The 12,089-nt window shown below is 41.3% G+C and overlaps 1 protein-coding gene across 4 annotated transcripts in view; it reads left to right on the top strand.

Annotated features, from left to right (window-relative positions):
* Positions 1–12,089, top strand: part of CNST (consortin, connexin sorting protein) — a 72,974-nt gene that overhangs the window by 25,878 nt on the left and 35,007 nt on the right. For all 4 annotated transcript variants that reach the window (XM_053302391.1, XM_053302382.1, XM_053302362.1 and 1 more), the window contains 3 exons: positions 8,091–8,272; positions 9,962–9,992; positions 11,876–11,962. In XM_053302391.1, the coding sequence (XP_053158366.1) occupies positions 8,091–8,272; positions 9,962–9,992; positions 11,876–11,962 (300 nt within the window). The remainder of the gene's footprint in view (positions 1–8,090; positions 8,273–9,961; positions 9,993–11,875; positions 11,963–12,089) is intronic.

Consider the following 12,089-nt stretch of genomic DNA (forward strand, 5'->3'; position numbering starts at 1 on the left):
GTTGAGAGGCAGCTCTCTGTCTCCAGCTCCCTCTCCAGTAGACTCTTTGGCTCTGTTGACACCACCAGATCGGCATCAAAAGACCCCATCAGTGTTGACCCAAATTCCATTGACTCCAAGAACAAAAGTTCCACTTTCTACTTTAAACATGCTAGTGCTCTCAGCATCGAGGTTGGTGACTCCACAGTGCCAAGCCCCGATACCGACTTTCGATGTCGATGAGGATGACAGGGATGCAGTGTTGGATTCTACCGCTGCTCACACCTTGCTTTCTATAAACTCCAACTCCAAGACTCCAGCATCCACATTTAAAGGTTTCCCTCCAGAATCTTTGTAGATCGGAACTCCTAGGGAATTGGTTGTGGCGCAGCCGTTAGCCCGCTGTACTCTGGTAACGGGTGCACTGACTGCTGCCCAATTAGCAGACTCCTCATCATGGCATTAATGTGGCTTCGCACATTCATTGGCTGTGGGGACAACACTAGCTTTGGCGCCTTTCAGGACCAGATCCTCCTGGTTTCCCTTATGATTTCCAAAAACACCAACCCTGGAAATCATCACAAGCTAAATCTTATCTGCTGCTAATGGCGGATGCGACTCCGGTTAGAACTATACCAACCCTATCTGATGTTTTGGTCTTACCATTGCAGCCTGCTATAAAGACTGTTTCAGTGGCAACACAGACAGCTGCCTGGTCACCTGTCAAAGATTTAAAAGATGCAGCTGCACAGACTGTTTCCAGAAGCCTAGAGGTAGGGACACAAACATTGGCTGTTCCTGCTTTACGAGAAAAGACTACTATCGAGACACAAACATACATACCACTTTCATCTCCTCACTTGCCTTTGGATCATCATGGCTCTTCCAACTTTGAATCCAATGCAGATGACCCAGAAAACAGGGCAGATCCTCCAGTCAACGTACCTCCAATCACCCACATCTCCCCTAATGAGATGAGAGTGTACCACTGTCACATTAGGGAAATGGCTAAAGCACTAGGACTCAATTTCAAATTTGAACTGGCCACTATAGATGACCCCGTCTATAATTTTATAACTAAGTCTGAATCAATTCAACCCATGGCTCTGTCAGTTCTCCCAGTCATTTCAAGGGCTGCACAGTGTGCATGGGAAGTAATCCATACATCGACCCCCACTTTTAAGTGACTGGAGAGCTTATATTGGATTCAGGGGAAAGACAATAAATACTTTCTGAAACATCTTGCTCCCAATTCCCTGGTTATTGACTGTGCCACTTCATCATCTTCTAAGTCTGGATGGCAGCATCAGAGGCGTATCTAGGGAAAATAGCTACCAATTTAATATTTCAAAAACTATTTAGCAGTGGACATAGCCAGACCAAAAAAATGCTGGGAAACTACCAATTTCAGTATGCTGGGGCTCATGAAATACCCAAATACTATGTGGAGGTGTACTTGGAAAACTAAACAGAAGTGCCTGTCTAAATCTCTGCTATGCATTGTAGCATCGCTATTACATAACTTTTAAAAATAAATGGAGAATTTGATTTTTCCCAGATACTCTGAAAATAATTAGCGGATATGCAGAGTAAACTGTGTCACTGCTTGGAATATATTCTAGTATTTCAGAAAGTCAGTTAAAATGAGAGAAAGAGAGCAAGAAACTCCCAGTGGGCCTTAATACTAAGGATTTCACACTGATTCAAAGACAAACTCACCATTGCTAGCCATTGTCAAGGTCTGGCCCAAGGCCAGCGAAGTACACGGCTCGGCTGCTTGCTGTGGGTGAATGACAATTGTTGAAACTCAGCAATGAGTGGGAGTCAGAGGCTCCAATTTATGGAGCCAGTCGAAAGCTCCCAGGTGTCAGGATTTACGGCTTGTCAGCCTTCGATAACAGGCGCTTGCTCCTCCGCACCGCCTCCAGTTGTGACCTGCGTTTGAAACACCTGCGTTGCCATGGCGTCGGTGGAGCTCCAATACCTAAATCATCCCCCGATTGGTCGCTGACATTTTCTGCTGGTTCAGGCTGTTGAGTCTGTTCTGAACCGTCAGCTAATTCCACTGCAGTCGGGCTCTGCCCTTCAGACATTCCAGACTCGGCTGAAATGCCGACAGCTTCCCTTTCTTCCTCGCTGTCAGAGCTAGGGGACATGACAGTCATATTATTAAGACATCACATCTAACCCACTTATCACAAGAAACAAAGTAAGAGCAAATGAATACAATCCTAGCTCATAAGCTTCAGCTCTGTATTCACAAGCCCTGATTCTCTGTTCATAGTGCCAAACTGAATATGTGTACAGTGACTTATATTAATTTTTAAACACATTTTTTTTACCTGTAGCCCCTTTGGGGGGCTTCCTAAAGGCTGTGGGGGGGAGTCTGCAAAGGTTACCCCTCCCCCACTGGCCTCTAGAGCCTCGCAGGGATGATTTGAGCATGTGCGGTGGCAATTTTTTAAAATAATTTTTTTTAAATGGCTGCTGAAAACAAAATGGTCACCTAGGCCTGGCATAGCCTAGGGCCTCACAGAGGCCATTTGAGCATGCGCGGTGGTCATTTTGTTTTCGGTGGCCATTTTTGAAAAAAAAATAATTTTAAAAAATGACGCCCCCCCTTCAAGTGGTGTCCGGGGCATGTGCCCCACCTGCCCTATCCTAGATACGCCCCTGGGCAGCATACTGCGCCTACAGATGCTGCTGGAAATGGGAACTCACCTGTAACTTATGATCTGGTAGAGATCCATCAACATCCATAAGACCCTCCCGGACCACCCCTCTGCAGTAGTGCTATGCTATGTGCGTACTGAGTGTGCATGCTATTCTCCTTCAATGATGAACTCACCTGATTCTGGATGTTCATCCTCCATGGCAGTCGTTCCAAGAACTGAAGAACATGGTGCCTGGCCTGCCTTTAAATAGCACACTGTAGGTGTGGGAGCAGGGCTTGGTCGCCTCGACGAGCTGTGACCTTCTACCATGAGGGTCCTGCACAGGCACATTACCCATTCTTATGGATGTCAATGGATCTCCATCAGATCATAAGTTACAGTTATGATGAAGTTACTCTTCATATCTGACCACCTTTGCAAACATGCATTTTTAGAGCGAAGCTAAACTTGATTCATGATACACATTTTGACACACAACTCACAAATAATTGGCTCAACCCATCATACTTGGAGAGTACCATTAGTGGTGTGGCACCTGAGTTGTTAGCTGCTTTAAATTGAGGACTTGCATATACATTTTCTTGCAGGGCATATCTGTATGTGATAGGTTAGGTAGCTAACATATGAACTTAACTAACTTCTCCAAAGTTTACTTCTGCATACACTCATAATGTTTACTTCAGTCAAGCTATTTCCTTGCAACCGAAGTTGAAAAATGACTACAATCAAAGCTTTATAACTTTGATTTAGGTTATACTAGCTATAGATTATAAAGTGTACATATAACATTGCAATAAGAGATTCTTTGTTCAGATTGCAGTCTTCATTATTGCTATCCTGAATGTAAATAGTAATATTGCACTCAACATTCATGAAGAAACTGCAGTCCCTCTGAAACATGTGGGATTTAGAATACTGTTGTACTTATTCCTGTAGGACTTCAGTGCATGTGACTATGGGCTGGATTGTGCTTAAACTCTATCACCAAGCCATAAAAGATGTCAGCAGTGTCAACACTCTCGCGAATGCAAGCATGTAATTATCAAACCTGTATGCTAAGTTCTAAAAAGATTGTTTTGCTAACTTTCATTAGAAATGTTAATTTTGCTCTCAACTTGTTAGGTTATATTTGCAGTCAAGAATGACTGATGGTGAATTTGTTTTCAGGAATACAGTATGAACAAATAATATTTAAAAATAAATTGATCAAAATAGTGGGGAACTACCTTCCCTCTAAGGCGTGTGCATGCACGTGCGCTCAGAGAATGCCAGACCACCACACAGCTGTTTTCGGCAAGCGCTCACCGCACTGATGCTTGTGCTGCCTTTTCCTTTCCCCCACCCCGCTAATCCACGCTGCACCATGCCGATCTTTCCTTTTAACTGTTTCTAGTTGTGCAGCATGGGATGGCATACAGGTGGAGGGTGAAAGGTGAACTGAACCTTCTCCCCCCATAGCCACATCTTCCTTTCCCCCACCATTGTGTGGACTGGAGCCAAGCCACTCCATCCTTTCTCCCCTCCCGCTGCGCTGCACCCCAGTGGCAAGCCTGGAGGAGAATACGCTGCTGGTGAGCCACTCCTTCCTTCCTCAGCCACTCCCCTGTGAGAAAGAGGGAATACTGGTGCGGAATCATTTTAACTTTTATATCCAAATTCCTAAAAGTGGATAATGATATGCCATATATTTCTGTCTCTATAATTGCAACTTTATTGAAAAAACTAACCTGTTTTTCAGCTTTGCTGAACCAGAAATGTTCTAGATTGCCAGGAGTAGCGTTTACTTGGTGTTAATAAACTGAATGGTTTGTCCCATCATGACATTGTTTAAAGCTGAAGATTTGCTAGACAGTTTCACATGAGTACTGGATGAACAAGAATAATGGCAATCTGTTTTGGGCCCCTTTCAAATTGTTAACTGTGTTTGTGAAATAAACTGAATAATCAAATGCTTAACAAATGACTGTGTCCTTAATTACACGTCTGTGATGTGGAGAGAAGGAAAATTTAATATCTTAGTCTCCAACAGGTGGGAAACATAAAGTTGAAGATTACACTAGTGATTCCAGAGGGGTTAGGTGTAGTATTCAGAACTTGTGATCAGTGGTAAATGCTGAGAAATAGAAGAAACAACAAAGGAGAGGACCTCAACAGGTGCTAGGAAAGAGTTTATGGTAAAATGCTTTAATATTGTGTAACAGAATAAGTTTAACAATGAGGGTACCATTTCTTTTGCTCTGTATAGTATGTGTTCTCCAGGACATTTCTTTTTCTGTTTCCGATAGTTTTGTCTGCATATAATTTATTATTATGTATTATTTATTTATCATATTTTTAGACCGCCTGATATGTGCATCTCTAGGCTGTGTACAAAGTTAAAACACAATGTAAAAAAGTTAACATTCACAAGACAAATAAAAAAAACAATCTCATAAGATAAAAACAACTTAAACAATTTAAAATTAATTTCAGTTAGAAGCCTAAGAAAACAGGGGCATCTTGAGGTTCTTCCTAAAAGCAAACATAGAAACATAGGAAGCTGCCATATACTGAGTCAGACCATTAGTCTATCTAGCTCAGTATTGTCTTCACAGACTGACAGCGGCTTCTCCAAGGTTGCAGGCAGGAATCTTTCTCAGCCCTATCTTGGAGAAGCCAAGGAGGGAACTTGTAAACCAACTGCTCTTTCCAGAGCAGCTCCATTCCCTGAGGAGAATATCTTACCGTGCTCACACATCAAGTCTCCCATTCATATGCAAGCAGGGTGGACTCTGCTTAGCTAAGGTGACAAGTCATGCTTGCTACCACAAGACCAGCTCACCTCTCAAAAACAAAGAAGGAGATGTTCTTATTTCAACAGGGAACATATTCCAAAGTCCTGGGACAGCCACAGAGAAGGCCCAGTCCTGAGAATGAGCCGGCAGCAACCATAACCAATTCTCTCCAGAGACAATAGGCGACAGGGTTCATGGCAAAGAAGGTGCTCTCTTAAGTACTCTGGACCCAAGTCATTGAAGACTATAAATAAATAACAGGCACTTTATATTTCGCTTGGAAACATATTGGCAGCCAGTGTAATTCTTTTAAAATTGGTGTTATATGGAGATATACCCCATACTACTGTATGTGGTATCTGATTGCAACTGTGTGAGCGTGTCTGCAAATCAGTCCTTAAATTTCACACTTTTTCCGTAAGCAATAACATCCTGATACAATTTCCCAACAAACTTCAAAACTGATTTTTGCTTTTTTGAAGAAATGTTTATCACAACATGATGCAACAACCTTGCTGAACCCAAGCAGATTTGAATCTAGTCATCCCTGGATGGGAGACCTGGGGTTTCTAGCTAGCAATTACTTTGGTGCTACCAGAAGCCAGAGTTAGCTCAAGTCCCAAGCCCCTTCGCAGCCTCTTTCTTGCAATCCAAAATGTGGCTTTGTGGCTGCAGGGCAGAGCTCGAAAACCACTACTTGTTTTCCCCCTTCATTTGCAGTTGCAAATGCCATGTTCTTCACTGTTGCTGATGGGTCCTCTACACTTGAATAGCTTTTCAAGATAATCTGGAGGCTGCCGAGAAGAGGAAAATTGCTTTCACTCAGGGGTGTAGCAAGGTTGGAGTGGGCCCAGAGACAAGATTTTAAAATGCCCCCCCCCCCCAAGCTCAGCTCATGAAGTTTCATATTTTAAAAGGTTTTGTAAATTGTGGACGATGCAAGTCATTTAATGGTACTAGAGAAAGCCATGTTGTTCTGGTAACTCCAGGTCTTAACACTCACATCAATTTGGGAGGATGAATAGAACTGAAGGAAGCCCGGGTGGGTGTGCAGCTGGGGGAGTCAGTCATGTGACTTGCCTCGGGGGGGGCAAGGCAGTGGGCACCCAGACAACTGTCTCCCCTTGCCCTACTACGGTTATGCCCTTGCTGCACTAACTCTGACTTCTGATAACACTTCTGTGGATGCTAGCCACTGTTGAGTTCCATGATGGGGGAAAAGGAGAGATTTAAATGAAATAAATGGATTGGGTTCTGAACTCTAATGCAGATGGTTTATGTCCTCGTGAGTCGCTTTATCTGATGCCAAATCCACAGGATTTCGTTTAACCAGCGAACTAGAGGCCTCTAAATTAGACATCATTAGTATTGGGCCAATTTCTCCTTAGACATAGAAACTGTATATTTGTTTATAACATAATTATTGAAGATTATTGGACAATCAAAAAATTAAGAACTTTCATAAATGTAATTCTGAGAGTTCATTAACTTTTATATGTAAAACTTCAAGACTAAAACCATTAATCTGGTTTATTGCATTCCAGAACCTAATTGTAATACAATTACCCTCCCATTCAAACCTAAGTAAAATAAATTGCAACATATATTGCAACCTGTATTGTCACACCACTCACAAATAAAAACTGATTTTGAACATTCAGCGTTGAAGGATTGAAGGTTGTGTCTTGACTTGAGGCTGGACCAGGCCTCATGCACACATGAGTGAATGGCACCAGATGGGAAAGTGAAGTAGCTAATGGAAGTTGTACAATTTTGAGAACCCCTTGGAGTATGCTTGCCAAATCCTTGGGTTCCACGGAACCCTGGCTGAAAAATACTGGCCTAAAGTTTCAGCTAGTGACTCTAGGCAGGCATGCTGAATTTCTCAGCATTCATTGTAATTCATATAAGAATGACTGGAAGAAATGACTGCATAATTTAGTCCATATTGTGTCAATAACAGTGCTGGAAAATGAAACTGACTTTCAAGAATACGAACATTCCATTTTAAGTGTGTTTAAATGCCAATTTAATTGCTATACATTGCACTCATGTCTCAGTAACTTAACATTAGAAGTTACTATACTGTTTGCTTTGGCATATATAGATATTCTGAGGGATGTTAAAACTTTCAAACAAAGGCTTTCTGAAGGTTAGAATAGTACATGGGTGTGGTAGAAACATAGTAAAGGTCATACACTGCCATAAATAGAATACTGTTCTTTTGAAGGTAATCTTTTAATTCCATCTCACAGTATAACCCCCCTCATAACTTATTGAACTAAGCTCTAGCCTTTGTTGCTTTTGACCCCAAAGTAGCATTGATCAAGAAGTACTACTAAGCTGCACCGGTTTTGTTACCTGCAGGCTCCACTTGTATGTTTTCAGGAATGCCTGAAAACAAGTGGGTTGGTACACTATGCACAGTGCAAGGAAGTGCCTTGAAGCATGGCTGTCATGTATGCTTTTGTTTCACCTTAAATTATTATACTGCAGACTGACATAACTAGTACAAATTGCTTTTCATGGTGTTTTACTATATTCAGAAGATAAAAATGACAAATCATTGGTTCTTGTTTCTAGTCATTTTATTGCATGTTGAAGTATTTCTGAGATTCATTTTTTTTTTTAAGTTACAATATTTCTTCCTTGGACATCTTAGGAGCCAAGCAAGAGAAAACTGACGTTACAGCAACAGATCATGTGCAAGATGAACATGGGAACAAAATATATGCCAATTGTCCTCAAAAAGAAGCAACAGATACTTTGCAGTCCCTTTTCTCTCTCCTTCGAGAAGAGTTTGAGCAGATGGATTCAAGAGTGTTACCTCTGTGTCTCCATCAGGTATTGAGAACATCTGTCTAGATTTCTCTGTGATATATAATCTATTGTTCCACTGCTTAGATTGCTCAGTATGCAGGGACCTGTACATGAAAATGAAATATCTGCATATCTGTTTCATTCCTATGAAAAACCTTATGAAGATAAAATTATATCAGAAATGTTAGAGGTAGTTTTAACAAATGTGGAAGCGAGAAGAATATTAGAGATAGCAATAGCAATAGCACTACATTTATATACCGCTTTATAGCCGGAGCTCTCTAAGCGGTTTACAATGATTTAGCATATTGCCCCCAACATTCTGGGTACTAGATAGATAACCACTTGACTTCTTTAAGATCACTGTGGGGAAGCTAAAAACCCTGGCACCCAAAGGCCAGTCATTCCCCAATGCTGCTTTGAACGATTGGTTCCACAAGCTGTGCTTCTGCAGGCTTCCTCCCGATTGCATAAAATGTTTTCCCCATACGTAATAATGGGAAAACCTACAGAAGCACTGCAGCAGTCCACAGCAGCTCCACAGCGCAGCTTTGCAGAGTTATAATGCTGTACATCGTGTTGGCCAGTGAGACTTAGTCATGGCTAACTTAGTCTGGATGCTGCTCAGTATAATTTAACAATATACCTGTTTAGGCACAGTAATGTGATATTGGCTAATATTCGCCATATTAGCCAAAAATCCAACTGATTTGTGGGTTTTGGAGGGCATTTCTGGAGCCCTGGAATCCTGGAGAGCAAGGTATTGTGCATTCTACTCTTATTTCTCCCCCCGCCCTTCCCACTTTTGAACCTAACCCCTAGATTCCCATAGGAGTAAGGGTTTTTTATTTGTGGTTTCTGTACTCTTGGTTATAAGCGAGAGCGAAACCCCCATTAATAAAGAGGGCTACTTGTGTAGTGCTTCCACAGGTTTAGTCACTGTATGGTTTAAAATACATGTGTTTTAAAAAGCTGTGGAGGCTGAAATTGGAATGATGTCATTTGGCTTGTGGTGCTAATTAGAACACTTAAATTGAAGAGCAGTAGCTGTGTTAATTTGTTGCAGAGAAAGAACTGAGACCTGTTTCACCTTAGAAACTTAACAATGCAATGTGATGTAAGCTTTTGTAGTCCAGAACCCATGACAAAATGGGTGGTAGTCCATGAAATCTTATGCCACAGTAGATTTGTTAGACTGTAAGGTTTTACAAGAGTCTTGTCTGAATCTTTCCAAATATTAGCTTCCATCATAATCATAATAATATAGTAGATACTCCTTAAGGCAATGGAGGAAATAACTTGAAAATGTGGAGCTTGGAAATGGTGTTAATATTTGTGGCTATGACTTTTTTTCTCTCTTTGCATGTTTGACATTCAGCTTGGTAAAATATGAATAGAAAAGTAACTTTATTATTGCTTCCAAAACATAAATGGTGTCCCTAATCTTGCATCCCAGATCATACAAATATATGGCTTCAGCAGCCTTGTTTAGAGTCCAACATGTTCTTGTATCTTATATGTAAAACATAGAATCTGGGTGCCTTGAAAGTTGTAAGCAAAAATATTCAAGTGAAATTGTATTCTGGCTGATGATACATTTTAGCACAGCCCTTTGAGTAGAATAGATGTCTGCCTGAAGGGTGATTTGAAAACCTAATGATGATATAATAAATATCTAATAATATCAACTTTTTTTTTGGCTTTTGTTTACAGATTGCTGAAACCTATTTTCAAGGTGGAGAATGTATCCTTTTTCAAACTAGTATTGAGCTACAGGTTTTTAGCTGTAAACCAAGAATAAAGCCAATGTGAAGAGGTTGTGTTTATTCTGATTTCTTAGTTTTAGGGGAGCTGGGAGTTAAGGATGTGCATGAACCAGTTCAGCGGCCCTTTTCCAGACCACTGAACTGGTTCAGAGGTCCAGCATTCAGACTGGTTCGGCAGCAGGGGGTTACCTTTAAGGAACAGGGAGGGGGTGCTCCCCCCCACACTATGTTTCCCCCACTGGTACTCCTGCCAAAATCGCTGGTGCAGGACGTCAATGTACCTCCTTGTCACCACAGTAAGCATCAAACCGGAAGTGCCTGCGCGTGCCCGCTAATGGTTTGACCCTGATCAGAGCGGCAAGAACATACCCTGCTGCGCCATGCCAGTGCTGGTGGGAGAAATGCGGGTAGGTGTGTGAGTGCACTCTCCCAGCTCCTTAAAGGTAAGCCGACGCCGCTGACAAACCATCCAACAGATGGTTCATGAACATCTCTACTGGGGGTAAATATTAAATCCTTCCCTAAATTATTTACAGCTACTGGATGCATGTAACACTACTGGCTGCACATGTCCATTTACAGATATCTTGTTCAGGGGCTTGTACATAAGTGTGCAAGGGTCATGTGACCCTCAAGGACAGTGGACTTTAAAGGGACAGGGAGGCTGGTGGAAATTGCCCCTCTCCCATAGTGCCAGCATGCTAGTCTGCATATTGGCCACCAATAATAGGTAAATGTCTGATACAGGTATTTGGTGCAAATAATGAACAAAGAGCAATTTTAGGTCACTGAATACTGTATTTTCTTTTCATTATAAACAAAAGTGGTCAGTGTTAAACTCTTTGAGAGAAAAAATTTGTGCTGGAATTTCTGTGGTGGTGATAGTTTTATTTTGTACACATCCATGGTTGAATGAGCTCGTGTATTTTTATGTATGGGTTACACTTTCTGCCAGCTCCCATGCAAATGCCCCAGGTGTGCACATCAGCATCACCAGTGGGCATATGACTGGGCTGTACTCATGCAAAGGTGCTATTTCTTTGTAAAAACATTGTCCTCCATGTGTGGACTGATATAAAACTGCAAGTTGTCCATTTGGAACAGGGCCACCAGCAAGTGTGAATTAACCTTGCATATCAACTCATGCCATGGAACAGAACATTACAAACAGAAAGATGCTCTAGATTTAAGATGTGATCACAAGATATATATTATTTTAGTCGCCTACTTTCAAATACTACAAAGAAAATTATTGTACACAGTAATTCCAGGCTAAGATCTTAAATTATGTCTCTATGGTTTCAGTTACATGCCATAGCTGCATGGTGTGTTAAAATGCGCACAAGATGAATTTGGCTGCTTTAACTTTCCTTTGTTGTGGTTGCCCTCAGAAATTTATTATAGGAGTAGCTTTTGCTGATTTTTGTCCCCTGTGTTGTAGCTGTAGCAAACTTTTAGAAGCCTGTACCTTTAAAGAAAAGTTCAAATATTCTGTGTGTGTGTGTGTTCTAGTTTGGAGGAGTGCTGGCTGCTAGTTGGAACTGGGTTATGTATTGTTTGTATGCAATCTAGCATTATTAAATGTGTAATTCAAATTGCTCATGGAGACAGACCCGTTCCAAAGAGGTTGTTTCCCAAAAAGCGGGGGGTGGGGAGGGATTTCAGATGCACACTGAATTAGGAGTGTTGGATGCAGGAAGTGAAAACTGCTCCTACTGAGAGGTGATTCTTGCACCCATGTAAACATGCCTATAGCATCATGTTAAGTTTCTGTCTAATAAGGATTTTGAAAACATCTCTGAATTATAATTGTACTTTACTGTCAGTTAGGGTCCGTGTTTTCCTTTAGTTTTCTGTTCAGATGAAAAGGCCATGAAGTTTATTCAGCTCGAACGGTTATATCATGAGCAGCTACTTGCGAATCTTTCATCTGTTCAGCAGCAGTGGGGTAAGTGTATTGTACAGTGGAAAACATTCTCTTTAATAAAGTTTGATAAATTTCTTATGGTTTTATTAAAATAGAATAAAACCTATATTACAAGTTAATAATTTGTTTGCCTTGCCTTCATTGTGAG

The sequence above is a fragment of the Hemicordylus capensis genome, chromosome 1 (genome assembly GCF_027244095.1).
Source record: "Hemicordylus capensis ecotype Gifberg chromosome 1, rHemCap1.1.pri, whole genome shotgun sequence".
In the NCBI taxonomy this organism is placed as follows: domain Eukaryota; kingdom Metazoa; phylum Chordata; class Lepidosauria; order Squamata; family Cordylidae; genus Hemicordylus; species Hemicordylus capensis.